Source organism: Neoarius graeffei, chromosome 14, assembly GCF_027579695.1.
Source record: "Neoarius graeffei isolate fNeoGra1 chromosome 14, fNeoGra1.pri, whole genome shotgun sequence".
In the NCBI taxonomy this organism is placed as follows: Eukaryota; Metazoa; Chordata; class Actinopteri; order Siluriformes; family Ariidae; genus Neoarius; species Neoarius graeffei.
Genome location: NC_083582.1, coordinates 39,791,850 through 39,817,692, shown reverse-complemented (window position 1 = coordinate 39,817,692; position 25,843 = coordinate 39,791,850). Strand labels below are relative to the sequence as shown.

General features: G+C 44.6%; 1 protein-coding gene across 1 annotated transcript in view; it reads right to left on the bottom strand.

Moving 5' to 3' along the window:
- Nucleotides 1-24,089, bottom strand: part of LOC132897587 (uncharacterized) — a 71,787-nt gene extending 47,698 nt beyond the window's left edge. The window contains 3 exon segments of the mRNA XM_060938836.1: nt 850-1,037; nt 19,915-20,578; nt 21,752-24,089. Of these exon segments, the coding sequence (XP_060794819.1) occupies nt 850-1,037; nt 19,915-20,578; nt 21,752-24,089 (3,190 nt within the window).
- Nucleotides 24,090-25,843: the final 1,754 nt, after the last annotated feature.

Sequence of the window (25,843 nt, the reverse complement as noted above, 5' to 3'; positions counted from 1 at the left end):
ACTAACTGCACTTAGAATACTGGTTACATGATTGATAATTTGCACAGAGTAAATGACTTATTCTCTAACTTGTCTAAATAAATAGTTGTTGTATTTTTTTATCTTTATACCAGTGAGTGTTGTGTGTTGTTTGGGGTGAGTAATTGATTGTGGTCTAGCCTAACCTAAATCAGTCTCCTCTAGAACCTAGAACTTAGAATTAGACTGTTCCTGCACAAGCACAGGCCCCTCCCTCGTCATACGGGTTACAGAAAGTTTGGCGAGCCAGCCAGGAGATTGGTTAAATGGTTTTAAGACCACATACCACACCCCTTTGACCACACCTCACTGTAAAAATATTTCTAGTGAACTAGGCTACTTGAAAATAGTGCTCACCTTAGTCAAACATGGATCTTTTCAACCGTTATAAAGTACATGGACAATGCTGCTTGATAGTAGCAGGTGTCGATCAAATATGCACTGATGAAATGATAATTAGCTTTCTTGAACAAAATGGCAAGATTTCAAAATGCATTAGAGTTCCTGATGAGCCCAATCAACCTAATGGCAGGGTATTAATAGTTTATGCTTCAGAAAACTCAATAACTATGATCAACCCAGATACCCTTGGCCATATACCCAGTCCCAATGACCCAACCACTTTGTTATGTTAGAACAGTTAGAGACATATGCCAAGAAGATTTGGGCAAAGAGCTTGCCCGACAGTACCTAGAAGAACTGAGTGCCATAGGTGGCAGTGCCACATCAGGATATGCCAGCATCCTGGAAGGAGAGCCTAGACGGATTCAGTCAGACTTCTGAGAGAACAGACAGCACTCCCATCCCCGGAGACAGCCCCATATCACACACTGAGACCAGCATGGATGTCAAAGCCACTCAGAGCATGAACACGCAGTGCAACTGTCGCTCTTCCATGTCTGGAGATCCCCCTTTGAGCGCCCACTCTGCTGGGTACAGCCCACTGAGCCTTGCCGATGATGTCATTAATCCTCCAAGCATCCAAAGAGCAGTTGTAGAACATGTCATCCGGAATGATTCTGCACCACCATACACAAGCCAGACTAAAATCCACACCCTCTTAGGAAGAGTTCCAAAGCCGAACGGCGAAGTGGATTATGAAACATGGAAAACTCAAGTTGAGCTGCTTCTTAGTGACCCTTATGTCACAGACTCACAGAAGGTGAGGAAAGTTCTAGACAGTCTGGTTGGCCCAGCCGCTGACATAGTAAAGCCACTTGGGACCACGTCAACCCCTTGTGCATATGTTAATCATCTTGAGTCAGCTTTTAATGTTGTAGAGGATGGAGAGGAGCTGTTTGCAAAGTTCTTGAGCACGAACCAAAATGCTGGCGAGAAGCCATCAGATTACTTGTTTAGACTTCAGACCCTCCTGACAAAAGTCATTTCTAGAAAGGGAGTCCATTTTGAAAATTCAGACAAACACTTAATCCGACAGTTTTGCAGAGGGTGCTGGGACCACTCCTTGCTTATCAGCTTCCAGTTTGAGCAGAAAAAGAACAGTCCTCCACCTTTCCCCAAATTGCTGCTCCTGCTTAGAACTGAAGACCACTGTTCAGCCAAAATGGATAGGATGAAAAAGCATATGGGAAGCTCAAAAGCGATTGCACATGCCCGCACAGTATATGGCTTACCCACCTGTTACAGCAACACTGAAGTGCCTGTTGAAAAGAAAGATGATACACAGAGGTTGCTTAGTGAGATATCCGAGCTGCGCAAACAGGTTGCCACTCTGATAGGAATGGCATGAACTCACAGCCAAGCATAAATCAAGTTGAAGCCAGCTGCATGGTCACAAATGCCTCCATGCCTCGACATGACACTCCTCGTTTCCCTAAGACTTGTTTCTGCTTTAAGTGTGGTGAGGACGGCCATATTGCTGCTCGCTGTTTGAATGCTCCCAACTCTGTTCTGGTCCATCAGAAGAATGCAGAACTAAAAAGAAAACGTGAAGCTCAGAGAACACAACACATTGTTTCCTCCATGCCTTTAAACTCGTAACAGCTCCTGTTTCAGGACGTTCAGGAGCTAAAGGCCAGAATATGAGTCCCCAACCCCTCAACGCCATCATAAAGAGAACACTCTGGAAAGAAAATCACCACCAAAAGAATGATAAATTCCTCCCCCTTGGACTTGTAGGCCCACGCTGCACTGCCTCTGTTTTTATTGAAGGAATAGAGTGAGAGTCCATCCTCGACACTGGATCTCAAGTTACAACTGTTTGAGACATTCTACTGGAACAACCTATCTTTCCTCCCCATTCAGCCCATCCAAGCCTTGTTCCAGGTAGGTGCAGGAGGCCAACATGTCCCCTATAAGGGTTATACCCAAGCCCTCATCTCCTTCCCTAGCAACATCACTGGTGTTGCTGAACAGATCACTGCTTTAGTCCTCATTGTGCCAGACTGTCACTTCAACACCCAGATTCCCCTGTTGGTCAGCACGAACGTCTCATCTCATCTCATTATCTCTAGCCGCTTTATCCTTCTACAGGGTCGCAGGCAAGCTGGAGCCTATCCCAGGTGACTACGGGCGAAAGGCGGGGTACACCCTGGACAAGTCGCCAGGTCATCACAGGGCTGACACATAGACACAGACAACCATTCACACACTCATTCACACCTACAGTCAATTTAGAGTCACCAGTTAACCTAACCTGCATGTCTTTGGACTGTGGGGGAAACCAGAGCACCCGGAGGAAACCCACGCGGACACGGGGAGAACATGCAAACTCCGCACAGAAAGGCCCTCGCCGGCCATGGGGCTCAAACCCAGACCTTCTTGCTGTGAGGTGACAGCACTAACCACTACACCACCGTGCCACCCAGCACGAACGTCTTAGACAGATTGTACAAAGATGGCGTGGAAAAGCATGGACCGGAGTTCTTGCAAGGACCTGACCTCAATAGCGACTGTGTCCTACTGTTCCAGCATGTTGCCCAAAGTCATCAGGAAGAGAATTCAGCCTGTCATGTCAAGCTACATGGACGACATTCTGTTGCCATCCCAGCGGGAGGAACAGTGTCTGTCTCGGGTGATGTCAGGATGAGGAAGAACTCTCCACGCTCACTCTTTGTGGTTGAGTCCCCTGAAATGTCTTCATTGCCAGGAGGCATGTTCATTGAGAGTGCCCTTCAAGAAATTCCACACAGATCATCAAGCAAGATCCCCATTGTGCTGAGGAATGTGACCAACCGAAACGTCATGCTGCATCCAAAGCAGGTGATAGCTCAGATGATGGTAGCACAGCATGTGATGCCACCCGAACCACATGGAACAGTGTCTGACATCCCCCAGTCTCAGAACAATGGACTGAGTTTCAACCTGGAAGATTCCCCCATTCCAAAAGAGTGGAAGAAACAAATCATGGAAAAGCTGAACATGCCGGAGATCTTTGCTGTTGATGACCTGTCCTATGGCCATACATCTGCCGTCAAGCACCACATCCACCTCCAGGAGGACACTCCCTTTAGAGAGAGACCCAGGCCCATTCACCCCTCCGACAGAGAAGCTGTCAAACACCACCTCTGAAAGCTGCTAGACGCTGGAATCATCAGACAGCCCATTCGCATCACCCATTGCTGTTGTCAAAAAGAAATTCGGCTGTGTGTTGACTACAGAAAATTGAACATGCAAACAGTGAAAGGTGCCTATGCTCTTCCCAACATTGAAGACACCTCTGCTCTTAGTGGCGCAAAATGGTTCTCTGTCATGGACCTGAAGTCGGGCAGCTGCTAGTTTGTTTATACTGTTTATTTCATGTTTACCTGCTATACCTCAAGTGCCCTTGACTGTTTGGTTATTTGAACCAATTTGTGTGTGTGTGTGTGTGTGTGTGTGTGTGTGTGTGTGTGTGTGTGTGTGCAATGCAATAATGAGTACATCCTCTTTGAAAAGTAACATTTCACACAATATGACAAGGAACACAAAGATATATTTCCAAAATGTTCCCAGACTAAGTTAAACACAGGTTCTGTTGAGCTTTTGAACTCAAAACAAAGGCTAATAATATAACTTAAATGATTTTTATTTCAGTTTTAGTGAAATTTGTGTGGTGCAGAAATGAGTACACCCCACTGAAGGGCTCTGAGTAAAGCAACTTTTTAGGCTACCAATGTGGACCTGAACAAACAATTAACCACAGGTGAGTCTAATTAGTCATTACACAGGTGTTAATTAGGCAGTTGGCTACAAAAGGCTATTACCTAAAGCAAACCACCCTTTCCCATTTCCTGCTGTCAGCAATGGCACCTCATGGGCAGGAAATGTCTCTGGATCTGAGAAAGCGGATTATTGCTTTACACAAGAGAGGTGAGGGCTACAAGAAGATCAGTAAAGCCTTACTTATCAGTAAGAACACGGTTGCAAAAGTGATCCAAAAATTCAAGACAGATGGAACTGCAGCCAAAGTACAGAGACGTACAGGCTGGCCAAGAAAATTAACACCCAGGCAGGAGTGGCTTGTAATGAGAAAAGTTGAGGAAAATTGGCATGCAAGTGCACAACAGGTATCTAAGGAAGTAGAGACTGAAATTGGAGTGAATGTGTCACGTGACACAATATGCCGTACAGTGCAGCGGAATGGCATGCATGGGTGTCGTCCCCGAAGGAAGCCTCTCCTAAAGCCCAGTCACAAAAAAGCCCGTCTAGAGTTCGCCAGGGCACATGCTGAAAAGGATGAAGGCTACTGGGACTCTATACTCTGGAGTGATGAGACCAAAATCAATCTTTTTGGAACTGATGGCTTCAAAACAGTCTGGCGTCGCAAGGGTGAGGAGTACAAGGAAAAATGCATGGTGCCCAAAGTGAAACATGGAGGGGATAGTGTTCTTATGTGGGGTTGCATGAGTGCTGCGGGTGTTGGAGAACTGCATTTCATTGATGGCATCATGAATTCTCAAATGTACTGCTCTATACTGAAAGCTAAGATGCTTCCATCACTTCGGGCCATTGGTCGTCGTGCCATTTTTCAACATGACAATGACCCAAAACACACATCTAAGGCCACTGCTGACTTTCTGAAGAGGAACAGGGTGAGAGTGATTCCATGGCCAAGTATGTCACCTGATCTGAACCCTATAGAGCATCTTTGGGGAATACTGAAGAGGCAGGTTGAGCATCACTCTCCATCCAACATCCAGGCTCTGAAAGATGTCATCTTTGAAGAATGGAAAAAGATTGATGTAGCCAAATGTTGTCAACTTGTGCACTCCATGCCAAGGAGACTTGGGGCTGTCATTGCAAATAATGGAGGCCATACAAAGTACTAAATGTACTGGATGTAATTGAGTTTGTTGTGGGGTGTACTCACTTTTGCTCCACCCCACTTTCACGGAAACAGAAAAATATGTAATTTAAGGCATCTTTTCACCTTTCTGCTTGAGTTATAATGTAAGAACATAGTGCAATAAACATCATCAAGGAACTGTTTGGGACATATTGTTTGTGTTCATTTTAATACTGTGAAAAATGTCGTTTTTCAGGGGGGGTGTACTCATTATTGCATTGCACTGTATAGTGCTGTCAAAAATGTCGCGTTATTAACGTGTTAACTTGACTCAATTTTAATGGCGATAATTTTTTTATCGCGAGATTAATGCTCTGTGACATGATGTAGGTTTTTCATAAGCTTTTGAAACTGCCAGGAACTTGGAACAGAGACTTTGCTTAGAATACCGATAGCAGCTAGACTGTAATGCCCCGCACAGCCAGAGTCCTCTGCCCTCCTCCCCCAAAGAACCAGCGCGGGCAGGGCGCGCTAGTAGAGATGGGATTTATGGCTCTTTGATGGGATCCGCATCTTTGTGATCCGTTCTTTGAAAAGAGCCGTTCAAAAGACTGGCTCATTTGGCTCTTTTTAAATATTTATTCAGTTTTAAGAAGACAGCGTCTAAAGAAGCCAGATCCCTCTGAACTGTAAACTCAATGCTATCCCAGAAATCCTTCCTGTAATATGCAAATTTGGCCGCCTCTGATTGGACAGCGCGACGCATCAACAGGCAGAAAGTGTAAAAGTACAAAATGTGTTAAGTGAGCTGAAATAGTAAAGATCAGATTCAATGCAATATTTATCAACGAACAACTTAAAGTTAATATAATAGTGTACTTTATATTATAATCAAGCATGTCAAGCCTACTGTCACTGTGTAACCTGTCTCTCTGAGTTGTAGACTAACTCAAGCAGTAGATCACTTCACTCATGGTTCTCTTGCCAGCCCCGGTGTTTGGCTTAGGTTTCACTTTGCAGTGGCTGTGTCAAGATGTGTTATGCTTTGCAATACAAAGCAAGCCCATTCACGTTTTTATGCTGATAAGAGAATTACAATGGTTTTTCATGTGACAAAAATGTGCGATTAAATTGCGATTAATCGCGAGTTAACTATGACAGTCGTGACATTAATCGCGATTAAATATTTTAATCGCTTGACAGCACTAATGAGTGTTTAGTCTATGTCTAGTTCATATCTAGTGTTTATACTGTTTATATTGTCGGTGTTTAGTCTGTCTTGTTCTTATCTAGTGTTTATACTGTTTATTTATACTGTTTATATTGTTTGAGTGTTATCTAGTTCCTATCTAGAACGTTTATACTGTTTTTTTCTTCAATTATTCTATGTTTATTTATTGCATTGCCTGTTTGCACTGTGGGTCAGAGAGGACTGATATTTCATCTGTGCTGTATGTCGAGCATGTATAGCATATTTGACAATAAAGTTGACTTGACGGCGGCACGGTGGTGTAGTGGTTAGCGCTGTCGCCTCACAGCAAGAAGGTCCTGGGTTTGAGCCCCGGGGCCGGCGAGGGCCTTTCTGTGCGGAGTTTGCATGTTCTCCCCGTGTCCGCGTGGGTTTCCTCCGGGTGCTCCGGTTTCCCCCACAGTCCAAAGACATGCAGGTTAGGTTAACTGGTGACTCTAAATTGACCGTAGGTGTGAGTGCGAATGGTTGTCTGTGTCTATATGTCAGCCCTGTGATGACCTGGCGACTTGTCCAGGGTGTACCCCGCCTTTCGCCCGTAGTCAGCTGGGATAGGCTCCAGCTTGCCTGCGACCCTGTAGAAGGATAAAGCGGCTAGAGATAATGAGATGAGATGAGAAGTTGACTTGACGTTGCTGAGGAAGACAAACAAGACCGCTTTTGTATGCCCTCTAGGCTTCTGGGAGTTTAACTGGATGCCTCAAGGCGTAACAAATGCACCAAGCACTTTTCAGAGGCTTATGGAGAAATGTGTGGGAGATGTACACCTGAACAAAGTCCTAGTCTTTCTGGATGATCTCATTGTCTTCTCAGAGACATTAGAAGAGCATGAGACCAGATTGCTTAAAGTGCTTAATTGGCTCAAAGACTATGGTCTGAAACTGTCCCCAGACAAGTGCCACTTTTTCAAGACCTCCATCAAATATCTTGGTCACATCGTTGATGCTGAAGGAGTCCACACAGATCCCAGTAAAGTCTCTGCATTAAAGGAATGGCCCTATCCCACCAACAGAAAAAAGCTCAAATGCTTCTTAGGATTTGCTGATTTCTCATCTCATCTCATTATCTCTAGCCGCTTTATCCTTCTACAGGGTCGCAGGCAAGCTGGAGCCTATCCCAGGTGACTACGGGCGAAAGGCGGGGTACACCCTGGACAAGTCGCCAGGTCATCACAGGGCTGACACAGACACAGACAACCATTCACACCTACGGTCAATTTAGAGTCACCAGTTAACCTAACCTGCATGTCTTTGGACTGTAGGGGAAACCGGAGCACCCGGAGGAAACCCACGCAGACACGGGGAGAACATGCAAACTCCACACAGAAAGGCCCTCGCCGGCCACGGGGCTCGAACCCGGACCTTCTTGCTGTGAGGCAACAGCGTTAACCACTACACCACCGTGCCGCCCCTACAGATGATTTGTAGAAGGATATTCTAAAATAACGAAGCCACTGAACAGCCTTACAGCAGGATATGTCCCACCAAGGAAAAGAGGAAAGATTTATAAGAGAAAGTTCAAACCCCCCATTAATCCCACCTTGCCCTTTGGAGATGACTGGACTGAAGAGTGTGAGGTTGCATTTAGAACTCTGACAAATTGACCTCAGCCCCTGTCCTTTGCCAATCCCAACTCACAGATGCCAGCTGTGATGGACTTGGCGCTGCCCTCTACCAAGAACAAGATGAAAAACTGCGAGTCATAGCATATGCCAGCAGAGGGCCGTCCAGGAGTGAACAGAATTACCCCATCCACAAACAAGAGTATCTCGCTTTAAAATGGGCCATTTGTGAGAAATTCCATGATTACCTTTATGGCATTGAATTCCAAGTTTTAACCGATAACCCCTTAACTTATGTGCTGACCACAGCCAAGCTTGACGCAACAGGTCATCATTGGTTCACTGCTTTGTCAACGTATCGTTTCACCATCAAGTATAGAGCTGGAATCAGTAATCAAGATGCTGACAGGTTGTCCAGAAGGCCTCAGAGTCTGTCTGAAAAGGATGAGGAGTTCAAGCAAGAGAAAGCGAGAATTGAGGAGATGAAGCAATGGATCTTGAATGAGGAAAATGAGTTTGTGTCTGGTGAAATGCTCTCTGCTGTATGCCAGCACCACTCTATGATTGCCTCAGCTGACAAATGTTTACTGCCAGAGCTCCCCATTCTTGCCGAGTCCTTGGCTGTAGATGCGTCTGCTGTTCCAGATGACTTTGAGTCTTCAGGGCAAGACACCATCCTTGGAATGACTCACAGTGACTGGTACCAGTCCCAAAGAGAAGACCCCTCCATCAGATGTGTGATCAGCCTCATCCAAAGAAAATCAAAAGCCCACTTTTAAAGAGACATCTTCTGAGTCACTGGAAGTCAAACTGCTACTCAGAGAGTGGAAAAGACTTGAGCTTCGAGATAGGGTGCTGTTCCATAGATGTCTGAATAGAAGCACTGAGATCCATCAGCTGGTTTTACCCAGTAAGCACTACGCCAGAGCACTACACGGTCTGCATGATGAACTCGGCCATCTTGGCACTGAGCGTCTCCACCTTACCTGTGCTAGGTTTTACTGGCCGAAGATGTTCCAGTCTGTTGATCAGAAGTGTCAGACATGTGAGAGATGTGTGAGGTGGAAGGCCAATGCTCAGAATGCTGTTCCCATGGAAAACATCCAGACTAGTTACCCCCTCGAGCTTGTGTGTATGGACTTCCTTTGTATTGAACCTGACAGTAGAGACACTAGAAACATCCTTGTCATCACAGACTATTTTACTAAGTTTGCCATTGCGGTGCCAACAAAAGATCAGAGGGCAAACACCATTGCCAAGACTCTATGGGATAACTTCATTGTCCATTATGGATTCCCAAGCCATCTTCTCAGTGACCAAGGAAGAGACTTTGAATCCCATACCATCAAAGAGCTGTGTTTGCTGATTGGCACAGAGAAAGGTGGCGGATAGGTGGCGCTTTTAATGGCAGCCGCACTCAAATACCCGTTGTTGGTTAGATGCATTTTATTTTATGGTTTTAAAGATTTTAGTTTAATTGTGCAATAGATCGTGTGTATGAATGTTTCCAGAGACCTTGTGGACCGTTTTTGTACAACTGTGAGCTTCATTTGTTCAAGTTCGCACCAATTATAGCTACTCTGCCCCCGCTCGTGCGTATGCTTCCCTGATTGCATGGCAACGAGCTGCGCAGATAGCGAACAACTTCTTCAATAAACTTCCAGGGTCCGTTGGTGGACTTATAAAAAGTTTACTGAAGATTTATCTGTAAAACTGACATACAAAACATGCAAATATATCTGGATTAAACTATGTTTGGATTATAATCACAAAACACAAGAAAGAGTAAACTACATACAAGACAAATGAAAAATAAGCAGTTAGCTTAAAGCTAACATCTATGGAAAACAGCTTTTAAATGACAACGGTTACCATTTGATACATTAACTATAAAAAGATATTCTCACTTATGTAGAAAGGTTCATATCACATAATTCCTTATTATTGTTATTATTATTATTATTATTATTATTATTATTATTAAGAGGCAGATTAGCATAAATTACTTACAGGCAAATGCTTTCTGGCCATAAACACAGATCACAAACCATTGGCCGTTCAGCTTCTGAGTTCAGACAGGAACAGGTGTTGTCAGAGTGGTTTGGCCGTAAGCGTGGTAACCTGGTATTCCTAGGCAGTCTCCCACTCAAGTACTAACCAGGCCCAACTCTATTTAGCTTCTGAGTTAATTAACTAAATACCTCTGAGTACGGCAACACCAAAGGTACAAAAAAGGAATAGAAAACTTCGTTGCTATGGAAAAATATGACCACTAGAAGTCTCCCTTGCCCCATAGCAATGACAAAACAGCACAATAGCACTCGGACATCATTTTGGTTACAATATGGCTTCCTGCTCACGAACTGTCTTCAAGTACTCATTGGATTACCTGCGGGAGTTGAAGACGGTATCTGCACGAGCTGGTCCAGAAATCAAGAATCACCTACGTGGCCTTGGGATTTTGAAACAACGACGTAGACCAAGCATCACCAAATGGCGGCCCTCGGTCTGGATCCGGACCCAGTGATGGTTCTGTCTGGACCCGTGACCAATGGTAAATTCACGAGATTAAGTAATTTTCATGGAGCATTATTTTGGACGGTCGTGGCTATTGACAGCGGGCACTGCTACTCCAGTTAATACGACAACAGCTTCACTCAGTTGAAACAATAAAATCATTAGTTTACCCAGCATGTCCCAGTAGAGCAACAAGCAGAGAGGAAGAGAGTTAAGTTCAGAGACAACCGACCGAGACAACATGGCTTGCTCCAAAAGGCGACGGAAAGTAGACAAGAAAAATCATTGTTTTAAAGATGAATGGACGGAGAAATACATGTTCATTCTTCCGGCAAGCAGTTCAAAACCAGTGTGCCTCATATGCTCCGAAAACGTGGCATTAATTAAAAGCAGCAACGTGAAGCGGCACTACGAAACAAAGCACAGCTCTTTTGAGCAAAGTTATCCCCTGAAGTCCGAGCTGAGGGCACACAAAATAACTGAGGCCAAGTTTACATTAGACCGTATCTGTCTTGTTTTCTTCGCGGATGCACTGTCTGTTTACATTAAAACGCCTGGAAACGCCGGGAAACGGGAATCCGCCAGGGTCCACGTGTTCAATCCAGATCGTGTCTGGTCCGGTGCTGTGTAAACATTGAGATACGCGGATACGCTGTGCTGAGCTCTAGCTGGCGTCGTCATTGGACAACGTCACTGTGACATCCACCTTCCTGATTCGCTGGCGTTGGTCATGTGACGCGACTGCTGAAAAACGGCGCGGACTTCCGCCTTGTATCACCTTTCATTAAAGAGTATAAAAGTATGAAAATACTGCAAATACTGATGCAAATACTGCCCATTGTGTAGTTATGATTGTCTTTAGGCTTGCCATCCTTCCACTTGCAAGTGGTAAGTGACGTGCATGCCCGATATGCACTAGGATCACACACACAGCGGCTCAGTCCCGAATCATTGCTCGTGCGCTTCACTTGCGCGCTCTGTGAGCTGCGCAGGGCCGGAGTGCGCACCCTCCAGAGGGCACTCGCTGTTCAGGGCGGAGTGATTTGGAGCGCAGGATGCCTGCGGAGCCGAGCGTATCCGTGTATTGGTGTTGCTGTGTGCACGCAAATCGTGTATTGGTGTTGCTGTGTGCACACTAATCGTTTTAAAAACGTTAATCTGATGATCCGCTGATACGGTCTAATGTAAACCCCACCTGAACTGCAAGCACAGTATGACAGGTCTACCCAACTCATCACACATACATTTACAGCCCAGCAACGTGCAAACGAATGTTCCTTAAAAGTAGCGTGGATTTTGGGGCAACATAAAAAAAAAAACATTTAGTGATGGGACAGTTGTGAAGGAGTGCTTAAACGCCGTTGCTGAGACATTGATCTGCTCATTGATCTGCAAGGAAATGCTGCATAAAGAGAGCATTTTGAGACAACTGACCCTGCTACTTTCTGGTTACAGACTGTTTCTGAGAGTGTGTTCCCTGGTCTAACCAAAGGAGCACTGCACACCTTGACTATGTTTGGATCGACTTACAGCTGCGAGTCAGCTTTTTCCACTATGAACATTGTCAAAACCAAGTACCATTCTAGGCTCAACAATGAACACCTACATATCTGCATGAGAATGGCACTAACTCCATTCCAACCAAGATTTAAATTACTGGCAGGTCAACCACATGCCCATTTTTCTCATTAAGAAAAGTAAAAGAAGAATTAAAAGAGAAAAATTCAAAGAAAAATGTTCTGTTTGCATTTCCCCCCCAAAAAGCCACTTGTTTTCTGAAAATGTGGACTTTTTTTTCTTGAAAAGTAGGCCCTCATTTTTTTAGGCTGGGACCTCCTTATTTTAAGAACAAAGAAGAGAAAATGTTAAGTCAGTGCTCTGTTTGCACTTTAGTTAATGTTTTCTGAGTTGACTTTTTTACTTGAAGTGTAGGCCTTCAATTCTTCAGGTTGGGATCGCTTTAATTTAAGAGAAACAGGAGTTATTCCACTCTGTTTGCACTTTTTTATTTATTTTATTCTGAGGTTTCTGTTTTCTTTAATCTGAAATAAAGGCCTTGAATTTATTTTCCTGGGACTACTTTTATTTATGGTAAGAGAGATAGTTGTGCACTCAGTTCATTTCCTGCATTGGAAATGAACAATAAATATTGTTGAAACCATATGAAAATGTGGACATAGGGGAAGGCTATAAGACACAAGCTGGACTTCGGTTCGGACCTTCTACTTGGACAAAATTTAATAACTGGACCTCAGTGACTTAATTGAATACCCCTCACGTAGACCAAGAGGGAAAAAAGCTGGCCAACACTTTATACGGAAGATTTCTACAGTTACTGAGAAAACAGACCATTGATATGTAAATATGGGGCACTCAACAACCAGCTCAAATAACCCGTATGTAAAGTTGCCAGCGAGTTCCTGTCGGTGCCAGAGGGAAATGGTGTGTTTACAACAGGACCAGTGACTGGTTTATGTGCCCAAATGCACATACCTGGAGCATACCGAAACACATACCGGCCGACATATCTTCCTCGCGTTCTGCCCATTGTCAACAAACTTCCTCATACACCGGCGAACATTATTCACAGGCCGAGAGAGGTAGTACCAGTTGCACTTACGAACACTTAATTCTAAAAAGTTAAGCCTAGTACCTTATGTCAAATTACTGCACCATCTGCATGTCTTTGCAATGCTCGTTCTTTAGTGAACAAATTAGATGAGTTTCATTTGTTGTTGTTAAGCGAGAATGTTGAGGTTGCTGGTGTGACAAACTTGGTTTAGTAATGATGTTCCTCCTGACTTTTGGGCCGTAGATGGCTACACTGTTTTCCAAATCCCGAGAAGATAGACGTGGTGGAGGCGTAGCATTATATGTAAGGGATTGTATAGCTGCACATCAGATAACGACAATCACTGTACCAGGTGATATAGAATGTATGTGGATCATGTTACGGCCTAGGTGCCTACCGAGGAAGATCTCCTCCATTATTATCTGTGTAGTGTATGGACCACCACAATGTGCCTGTGAAGACACTTTAAAACAACATTTGATAGAAACTGTAGATAAGCTAAGAAGCCAATATGATAATGCAGGATATTTCATAATGGGTGATTTTAATCATGTTGACATATCTGCGGTGTGTTCTGGCAATGGTCTGTATCAAATAGTTAATATCCCAACCAGATGTGAGGCAACTCTAGACCTCATAATGACAAACCTTAACGAATTCTATCACCCCCCCACTGTGATCGCACCTCTGGGGCGTGGCGACCACATCATTCTACTAAAGTCCAAGTATCAGCTGGTCACGAACAAGATCACAAAGCGTCAGATACGACCAATGAGTCAAACATTCAATCGTTCGGCCAATGGATTACTCAGTACCAGTGGGAAGAAGTGTTGGAGGCACAAGGAACACAAAACAAAACCTCTACTTTTTACAGAATCTTAACCTACGCAATAGATACACACTTCCCCTGTAAAGTAATCAAGACCCACATCCAAGATAAACCATGGATATTACCAGTGATCAAGAACGCGATTAAGCTCCGTCAGTGTGCATTTGAAGAACAAAACTGGGCAACATGGCGAACACTTCGCAACAAAGTTCAAAGGGCAATCAAAAGGGCCAAAAGCGAATTCTACCGCAACAGAGTTCAGAAGCTGTTGAAGCAGAATCCCAGTGCTTGGTATAAGGAGCTTAAAGTTCTCACTGGTACACAGAGGAAGGAGATGACAGTACGAGTGCAAGGTGTACCCAATGACCCCAGTGACATTGCAAATATCATCAACAAAAAGTTTACCGACATCACGACATCCCTGCCACCTCTCGATGTCACTAAGTTACCAGCATTTCTTCCATCACACGTTCCCCCCACAGTCCATCCATGGGAGGTGTACAATAAACTGTTACAAATGAAGGTGAAGAAATCTCCTGGACCGGATGAAATCAATGGTGTGTTACTGAAAGTTTGCTTATGAATTCAGTACACCCATTGTTAATATTTTCAACGCCTCTCTACACGAAGGCAAAGTGCCACAGGAATGGAAGGAGGCCGTTGTAGTTCCACTTCCTAAGTCCCACCCACCAAGCATTGATCAGTTACGTCCAGTGTCATTGACTTCCCTTATCGCCAAGGTATGTGAGGGCTTTATTGCTTCTTGGATACTGCAGGACATAGACAGCAGCATATCTCCCAGTCAATTCGGGTGTTTGAAAGGTCGTTCGACAACGCATTGTCTTGTTAGTTTGGCGAATCATCTTTTTAAGTCAGCAGACAAGCGTGGAACAAGCAGCACATGGGTACTGATGGACTTCAGTAAGGCTTTTGACCTTTCAGTCAGACCTGAAGTGGGGCACGCATGTCACAGAAATGACTAATAAAGGGAAACAGAGGCTGTACCTCCTATGTAGGCTAAAGCAGTTTCAGTTACCCATACAGGACCTGCTTACAGTCTACACATGTTTTGTACGACCGGTCCTGGAGTATGCAACACCCCTGTGTCATCCAGGCTTAACGAACAGCCAACGGATGAAGATAGAGAACACCCAAGTGCGTGCAACTAAGATCATCCTTGGCAATAACTTTCACAGTTACTCTCCAGCTTGTGAAGCTCTACGACTCCAAAAACTTGAGGACCGACGTGTTACGCTGTGTCTGAAGTTTGCCCAGAAACTGTACAAGTCTGAACAGTACAAACATTGGTTTCCACAACTGTGGGGAAAGACAAGTGGTAGGGAAACTAGACAGAATAAAAAAACTTGATCAGTTGCCAGTTCGCACTGTACAATACTCTAAAAGTCCACTTCCTTACCTTGTTCAACTTCTGAATAGCACATTATAATTGGAATGGTTAACCATGATGTTTTATTTTGTATATATATATATATATATATATATATATATATATATATATATATATATATATATATATATGTTTGTGATTTTAACTCTAAGTATGTTTGATTTGTCAATGTACCTTTTATCCAATGTACAGAACATGTAATTCAGCTCTTGGGCTGCCAAATGTTCTTTGAATAAAACCCATTTTTAAAAAAAAGTGAGAACCACACCATACCATCCACGTGGCAACCCCATCGAAAGGTTCAACAGGACCTTCCTCAGCATGCTTGGAACGCTAGAGGAAAAGGACAAATACCACTGGAGGGACTTTACCGAGTCTTTAGTCCATGCATACAATTGCACCAGGAATGACACCACTGGTTACTCACCGTACGAGCTGATGTTCGGCAGGCAGCCAAGACTCCCCATTGATCTTGTCCTTGGCCTTCAACCAAAACAAGATAGCTTCAAGTCACACTCAGATTATGTGAAGGGCCTTCATCTATGCCTGCAAGACAGTTATGCCCTCGTTTCTGAAAGCTCACGGAAGATGGGAGAAAAGAACAAGGCCAGATTTGACACCAAAGTTAGAGCAGCAGAACTAGTTCCTGGAGACAGAGTCCTGGTGAAAAACATGAACCTGAGAGGAAAACATAAGCTTGCTGATAGATGGGAGAAGGAAGTCCATGTTGTAGTAAAGAGAATGGGTGGAAGTCCTGTCTACGTTGTCACACAAGAAAGAGGTGATGCTCCACACCGAACCCTTCACAGAGACCTCCTCCTGCCCTGTGGTTTCTTACCTGTTGGAGAACTGGAAACAGAGCCTGAAAAGAAATTCCTTGCAAGAAGGTTGAGATCCCAAAATACTGTTCAGCAGCCCACGAATGTTGGCGGCGCTGAGGAGAGAATGTCTAGCAGTGAAGAGGATTGCTATCCACATCAGATTCCACAGATCTCCACAAGGTTCTTCATCAAAACAAATATCAGAGAAGCAACACAGTCCACTTCTGCACATCAGGCTTCAGAACCTTCCACTCCACTTTTGCTAAATACAAATCCAGCCGAGGTCCTCCAGTCCAAAGCTCCACTCATCGATACAATATCCCACACTGTTCCTGTCCAGACATACTCACCTGAAAGACAGACAGTTGAAATTGAGAGAACTCCAGCCAAAGATACAATACCTGCAAGTGAACCTCTTGGTGCATACTCACCTGCAAGAAACCCTGTTATAGAGGAAGCACCACACCAATGCAATACCACAGAAAAGACCTCTTCAAAGACACTTACCTGAGGAAGAAGAGACAGAGACTGTGCCACCCATTGATGAGATACCGCAAGTTGAACCTGTTGACTTACCTGAGAGAGAATCCACCGAAGTCCAAAGATCCACCTGAGAAAGACGTCCACCTGAAAGACTGTTATGGAGAACTGGGGAGACCCTTGGTGCTAGCTCTTGACTCTTTCTTTGAAAGTCTAGCCAGGAATGTCTGAATCCTCTAGAGGGCACACTAGGTAGATTTAACACACATGCAGAGACTCATGCAGTTTAGAGGGGGAGAATGTAACCCATATGATTTTTAGACACCCCCTAACCCATTCTGATGCACTGAGGGTTTGCTGATAGCCCCTAGAGCGTGCGCCAGAGTGTTTACTCAAATAATAATAATAAGCAACTGCCACTTTAAAACCAGACTTGAAATCGAGAAACTGGATAGACACGATTACCTTCGATACTGAGAGAAACTGGCATCTAATCTATCCTTATCTACAATCAAGACCCCGAGATCATTGGAGATCTTGATTAAGAGCAGATATCCTGACTTTTTTTGTACACCTGGAAACCCTGTGTCACCGTCGTCTTCGTCTGTGGATACCTTGGAGTCCCCCACCTGTGGTCCCCATCTCTCTTGTGTCACCATTCCCCCTTGCATGCCTCTTCACATCTCCTGGCTGATCTCCCTTAGCTACTTGCCACCATCCCTTGCCCTGTGACTGTGGTAGGATCAAATTTGAATACAATACGCAGACTTGGATCGGAAATTTGACTGAGCCACACATTTAACATCCCTACTCCATTCTTCTTATTTCAATTTCATTTTTTTTGGGTGCACTCAGTTTTCTTTAGGCTTATTTTTATTTAGTTTTTTTGTTGTTTGAGATCTCAATTGGGTTTTATTTAATATTTTGTTTGTTTCATTCATTTCTTTTATTTGTTATTTAGAACCATAGTGCCGGCACTAATATTGTATTGGTATTGATACAGTTTTTTTTTTTTTTTTTACATCTAGTTACAATTTAACAATGTTTTGGGTACACTTGTATCACATAGAAAACCCTAGTGTGGCAGAGTGCTAGGGGAAGTTAAAACATCCCCTGAAATGAGCCCGACTACGCCATCCCAGGGAATAACTACCACCCCTGGGACCATCCACACAGAGCCCCCAACTGAACCCACACAAGTTCTAGATTGCACGAAAACAGCAGACGTGGATTTCGTCGTCACAACAATATATTTATTATAAATAATACCACATAAAACACTAAAATCAACAATTGGGTTTCCCTTCACACTCACACGCATTCACACTCACTCACACACCAGCCCACACTCAGGTAGTAAATCTGTACATATTTGTAGATGCTAGAAGGTGTCCTCCAATCCAAAACAGGCGCACCCAGAGGGAGGAAATAATCAGCCCCTGTACAGGCCTAGTATACACACTCGGTTAAGTCTGCACACTCACACACGTGCCAAGACAAACACGCTAGGTGAAGGTAAGCTAATGCATTCACTATCAAGGAACACTCAGTAACACTACCCTACACACTACATGATCTATAACCCACCACCAGGGGCGACAAACTCCCTCGGGGATCACCTGCACCTATTAATTAAACAAAATATTAAATGACTAAAGGGCCTGCCACACAACTCACATATTAAAACAAAGAAAAAACAAACAAAACAACAAAATTATATAACCACAAAGCAAATCAAATACACAGGTCCAGAAAAAGTTGCAATAGGCAAATATTACCCAGATGGAAACTTGCAACTTGTGTAGCTCTAAATCAAAAGCAATGACATGCAGATCATGCAAATGAAGGTGCCATTAAACACAGGACCAAACAAAAGAAACAAAATCAGGATAAGTCAATCCAAATATCACGATGGGGGGGGAGTCGTGCTCTCACCGCGACCTTTTAACTTAAGTTGAAGACAAACACACTTCTACCAGTCTCACATACACACACTCAACCAATCCCAGCTGGCAAACAAACAGCCACACACTCAAGTTGTGATTAGAGCAGTGATGAGCCACAAAAAACAAACACAACAGTGGATCAGTGTATATTTAACAGGGACAAAACAGCAACACCTGAAGAGATGACTTGAGGTCCACAGCTATGCTAACATGCCTACAAATGCAAAGCATACATTAAAAACATATGCACCATTAAACTATTTTAACTAACTAATCAAAAGTTAAAGCTGTCTACTCACATTGGAATATAGTAGAAAACAAACTACAGACTGGCATGCAGGAAGAAATTCCTAAACCCACGCTTAAAAAAAAAAAAAAAAAATACAAACGCCTTTTTAAAACCAACTCAACACAACATAAGCACCTAACAGACTTGTTAGCATGATGAGAATGACCTACCTTAACACAAAAGAAAAGGCCAGCAAGCACAGCTGTGGTGAACACATACCAACAGAGTAAGAGCAGCAGCAGAAGGACAGATGCCCTCACAATCGCGGGGAACATGAACGCACCAATTAAAATTCCACGACAGGTAAGAGCACGAGGAACAGACAAAAATCGCATGAAGTGGAGGTAGAAAGACCTGCCAACTATCAGCTATCCCACTCAGTTCGTGAATGCCTGCCTCTCAACTATACCTCACCAGCAGTTAATCAGCTGAGCAATCAGCTGAACAATCAGCTGGATAAAATGAAGGACGTCATGACGCAAGTACCGTGGGTATGGCAAAAAAGCCAATACCCACCTTGCTACAATCTACCCCCGGGATTTGCATCGTTGTCCCGACGAGGAATCCTTACTTGCTATAAAGCTATATACACACACCATCCTCAACTGGCATTTCCCACCGATCACGGAAGATGGTATGGGTTGGAATGTTGACCTGCAGTTACTCGTGCCGATCGTCGTACTCCACCAATATCATTGGTCTGGGCAGGTAATAGCACAGCAGCCTCCAAGGCCTCACCTTGGAAGGGACTAGCCAAAGAAATGCCAACTGTTCATTCATCCCTTGATCCAAGGGGAGACTACTCTGGGGACCACGAGATGGAGACAACGTACTGGGATACGGTAGCACCAAAGAAGCAGTCACTGACTCTGGGAACGACAGTCGAGAATGGTAAGTATTGCCAGCTGGAGACTGTATACTAGAATGAACAGTAACCAGAGGCGACACAACAGAAGCAACTGCTGATTCTGGAAGCGAACATTGGGGGTTATTAAACCCAGTAGCCACCAACAAGCCAATGTCCTCATTGGAGTCGTCCTCCTGCAAAGCTGGCAAACCTGGTGCAAGAGGGGGAGGACTGTGCACAGGGTTTAAGCCAAGATAAGGTTTCAGCATGGTACGATGCACATGCTTGGTTTTGCCCAAGGCATCAATGGGTGCAATATCGTAAATGACACCACCTGGCTGTGGAACCTTAATTACCTTATGCAACACTGGATGCCATCGATCTTGAATTTTGTTACGACCCCTAAAACTATGATCACGGACATAAACAAGGTGGCCCTCCTCCAACGGCAACTCCCGCACCCGCTGACCATAAAACTGCTGGCGATATTCTGCTGCATTAGCCAAGCAGTCCCTTGCCCCACTAAAGGCAAGGTTAAGTCGCCTTTGGTGTTCCGCTATCCAGTCTGTTACGGTCCCCGCCACAGGATCGGCTACCCTACCCAACAAAAAGTCCACCGGCAGTTTGGGATCTTGACCAAACATAAGGAAATACGGTGATTCATCGGTGGACTGGTACAGGGTCGTGTTATAAAAAAGCACCATTTGGGGGAGGCCCATCTTCCAGTCGCGTTTCTGCGATGCAGGCAAAGTCCGCAACAAATTATGCAGCGTTTGGTTAAACCTCTCGCACTGGCCATTGCCAGCCGGATGGTGTTGGGTTTCACCCAGAAAGAGACCCCGATTCCTTCATGAGCCCCCTCAGATCTGAGGATGAGAATGATCAGGTCGAGAGAAACAGACAAGGGAACACCAGAGAGTTCACATGTCAGTTTATTTGCACAGTCACTTCGTCAAAATGAAAACATTTTTGAAAACGTCTTATAGTGTCTCTGTGTTTATGTTTTGTCTTCGTGTGTGTGTGTGTGTGTGTGTGTGTGTGTGTGTGTGTGTGTGTGTGTGTGTGAGAGATGGGTGTGCGTCTATGTGGAAGTGTGTAATGATCTTGAATCAATCATAATATAATAACATTTTTGCTGACAGTAAGGTACAGATAGATATCAGAGTCTTGGCTTATGATCAATATTATGGTTATAGCATGGAATGTCTAAACACAGATAATGTCTCGTCTACAAAGAAGGTCAAAGACACTAGTTTGCACAGAAAGGATCTTAATAATTAACATAATTTCTTAACACATAAATGTGTGTTAAGTCAGTAAATTACATCTTGATTTCATCAACATAAGTAAAATAACAAATAACATGTCTTTAATAATGCTAAAACAAGGAATGTTATAAGAAAATAAACATAAAAAATAAGAACAACTTAACCACAAGAACAATGAGAATATGTCTGAAAGAGAGAGAACAATTAAACAACTAACAGGTTAATTAACTAAATTAGGTTAATGCTTTTAAACTAAAAACCCTTAGAATCATAAGATCTTAATTATAATTATAATGTCATTATGAAACTAATCTAGAACTATAAAACTAACATTAATCACGGAATGCATTCATTAATTACGGGATCCAAATCACTACCATAGTATATTTCAATATATTTCAGTATATTTCATAGCTTTTATGAAGCTATGACCTAAGTTTCAAATGAAACATGAACTTTAATTCTGCCATTTCAGAGTGTGTGTGAGTCGATTTAGCACTAAAACAGACCTTGGTGGGTCCTTCAGACACTTCTCTGTTCAAAATACACTCTCATAACAAAGAATAAACAAAATGTTCCCAAACAATGTCCAGCCGAGACATAAAGTCAACTAATATAATTTTGACACAGAATAATTCGCTGAATTCTTAACTAAACTTATATATATATATATATATATATATATGTCTACATATATCTTGATTTAACCAACAGATGGTAAGGAGTTGTTCGGGACTTTGCAATCTCATACATCTGACAGAGCTGGTGAATTAATGCGCTTTCAAAGTTTTGGCCCTGGTCTGAATGGACACGACTGGGAACCCCCAGTTTGTAGAACCATTCATTGACCAGGACTTGGGCCATGGTGGCAGCACGTTGATCCCGGGTAGGGATAGCTAATGTATATTTACTGAAGATGCCAGTCATTACCAAAACGTTTTCAATGCCACTACGGGTAGGCTCCAAAATCGTGAAATCTAGGGCCAAGATTTCATTGGGTCGGGAGGCCAACAAATGCCCCATAAAACTATGAGCCACCGGCTGCATATCTTTACTAACCTGGCAATGCTCACACTCTTGACACCACCGCTTGATGTCAGCAAACATCCCCGGCCAGTAGCACCGCTGCTGCACCAACCGGCTAGTCCTCTCAATCCCTTGATGGCCATGATTCTGGTGGAGCTGGGTCATTACCACCAAATGCAAAGGGGAAGGTAGAACTAATTGGAGGACCTCCTCCCCGCCATCAGGGCGGAAGATCCGGCAGTGCAGCACACCATCCTTGAGCACAAAATGATCCCATTGGCGTAGCAACACCAAAGCCTTAGATGTCAGTGAACGCCGTTCAGCCGCACTTGGACGCTTCTTCCGTTCCCAGAAGGTCAATATGAGCTGAATAACAATATCGGCCCTCTGCAAAACCTGCAAGTCAGAAGTGGAGTGATTGGGGAAGAGCGAGATGGAGGATTGTACTGCTACCACAGTACTCAAACCAACCTCCACCTTTTGCAAAGGTGTAAGAAGGAGTGTCCCACGCGCTCCCTCTAGGCCGGCACCCGAATCCACATACTGTCGTGACAACGCATCAGCGTTCCTATTTGTCCATCCTGACCTATACCTCAACTCGTAATCAAAGGCAGCCAACTGGGCAGCCCACCTTTGCTCGGTAGCGCCAAGCTTAGCCGTGGACACGTGACAGAGTGGATTGTTGTCCGTGAATACAATACACTTCTGACCAAGAAGATATTCACAGAACTTCTCCGTCATAGCCCACTTGAGCGCAACAAACTCCAGCTTCATAAAGCTATAGTTTGACATGTTGCGCTCAGTGGGCCTCAATCCACGGCTAGCGTAGGCAATGAGCCGAACCTGGCCACCCTGTTCTTGGGAAAGAACTGCTCCGAGGCCGGTATAACTGGCGTCGATCTCTAAAATAAATGGCAATGAAAAGTCAGCATATGCAAGCACAGTTGCCTGCACCAATTTGCTTTTCAGACCTTCAAAACCAGCCTCGCATTCCGCTGTCCACACTGATGGCAAGCTCCGGCCTGAGGCCTTTCGCAACTTGGTACCTACCAGTTCAGCCACCACCTTATGCAAAGGGGCTGCCAACTTTGCAAACCCCTTGACAAAGCGGCAATAATAGCTCGCGAAGCCCAAAAACGACCGGAGCTCAGAAACCTGGGTGGGATGTCGCCAGTTGGCCACCACCTCAACCTTCTTGGGGTCAGTAGAGACACCCTTGTCCGAGATTACATGCCCAAGATAACCTACCTCCCTCTGAAAAAATACACACTTCTCTAATTTGGCTTTTAATCCCTCCTGCTGCAACCGGTCGAGCACCACTGCGAGCTGCTGCAGATGTTGGTCAACAGAGGAAGAAAACACCACATCATCATCTAAATAAAGCAATAACAATTGGCACTGCTGGTCCCCAAACAGCCACTGCATTAGCCTTTGAAAAGTGCTAGGGGCATTGCAGAGCCCGAAAGGCATCCTGTTCCATTCGAACAAGCTGAATGGGGTACAGAAAGTTGTTTTCACCTTATCTGGCTCTGCAACGGGCACCTGATTATACCCGCTGGCAAGATCTAATGTTGAAAACCAGCAGGCACCAGAGAGCGCATCCAAAGTTTCCTCGATATGCAGGAGTGGAAACGCGTCCTTGCGAGTTTTACTGTTCAACTGGCGGTAGTCCACACCCAATCATGGGCTACCATCTTTTTTTCGGACCAGGACGATCGGGGACGCGTACGGGCTGCAGCTCTCTTGGATGATCTGAGCCTCCAGCAATTGCTGGATGTGCGACTTAACCACATCATACTCAGAGGGAGGTAGTCGACGGTACCGCTGCCGGACTGGAACCTGATCAGGCAACGGAATCTCATGACAGATGAGACTGGTACAGCCTAGATCTCCTTCATGGGCAGCAAACACAGAACGATGTTTCAATAGAAGGGAGCGGACTTGCTCTTGGTCACTCAAAGCTGATAAATCAAGAGCCCAATTTTGGACAGTATAGGGTCCACAGACTCCTGTGCCTGAACCGAAGTACATGTTGCCCTAACTTCAACAATGCCTGGAGGTAACATGGGCATCTGCTAAACTGCCCAAAACAGACCGGGGATATAACAAAACATCACTGACGCCAAAATTGACCACAGGAACATAAGCAGTGCCCTGGGACACAGAAACTAATGCTGGGAAAGCCAACAACCCCCCTGGCAACCCAGTGGACAACGGCTCAAAGAGTGCAGACTGGCCGGAGCCAAGGCTACAACAGGTAGCAGCAACAAATTTGAATGTCCCCCCATGAATGTGATATGCTCTTCTACCCTGCACCTGAACAGTCCGGTCGGTTGTCAAGGAAGCAGTTATGTTCACTTGATGGCATTGCTGTAAGGCCTCAAAGACGGGACTTGAAACCTGGGCCAATGAAAGAGATTCGACAGAAAAAGCAACCTTCCCACCAAACAGTTCATAATAACATTTACTGATAACATTCATCCCCAGAACACCAGGGACCTCAGACATGGGCCCACCCGAAGGGTCACTAACTACCAGCACCCCACACCCTGAGATAACCTTGTTACATAACGTAATGTCAAGCTCCAAGTAACCCAGGTATGGAATTGCCAGCCCATTTGCAGCTTGTAGCTGCAACCACTGACACCGTCTGAGGCGATCTTGTCCGCAGGGTTCAAAATGATGTTTAAAGAAGGTTTCTGTAATGGTTGATACCATTGAACCTGTGTCCAATAGACATAACACATTCACCCCCCCCATATTAACCTGTATATTTGGGCATGATGACAGTAAGTGTGGTAAGCCCCCCTCTTTGCCCTTTACCATCCCTGAGCCCTTAGAAACCCCATCCGAACTGCGACTCAACAGATCGGTGGGTGTTAGTTTTCCTGCACCTGAGTAGGGGGTGTAGGGCCAAAATGACACAAAGGAGAGCTAGAGCTGGAAACCATACTGGGATGCGGTGGGCACCTTGGACCATCACAATCACGCACAAAATGTCCCTGTTGCTGGCACCGCCTGCATATCACAGGACCAGTAAAAAAAGGATCTACCAGGGACTTTAGCCTCCTGAAAGAGGCTAATGCTACGTGTAAGAAGGTCCAACTGTTCTTGCTGATGCTTCAAAATCTCCTTCAACTCTACCCATTCAGGACTGGGCATTGGCCTATTGGCTGCTGGACAAGGGTCACCCTGGACACCATACACCAGGACATATGTAGAGGGTACAGACTGACTCCTTACCCTCATGGCCACTGGCATGCCCTCACGCTCCCACCTAATCGCTTCCCCTTGAACATCGAGCAACGAAGCTCTCGGGTAATCTCGAACAAACTGCTTGAGGGCTCTACGCAACGCTCCATCTATAACATACTCTATAAATTGGTCTCTCAACAGAACATCAGCATTTGGTACTACATCTGGTGCAACTTGTCTAATCTTTCCCATTAAGCTCATCAACCCCAAGGAAAACTCCAGCAAGCTCTCACCCTCCTGTTGTTTCCTTGAAAAGAAAGCTTCTTGTAACACATGGGACTGCGAGCAGCCATACAACTCTTGCAAAATTGCCAAAATCTTCACCGGGTCTTTCCTCTCCCCTACAGGCCTATATTTTATCTCCTCCTTTGCTTCCCCTTCAAGATGGTCAAACAGAAAATAGGCTTGGTCTGCTGGGACTAAATGGCAGGCCATCATACAAGCCTACACTTCTTCCTCCCATTCATCAAACCCCATACCACTCTTGCCTGAAAACATAGGACACTTTCTATCCCGTGGAATAAACACAA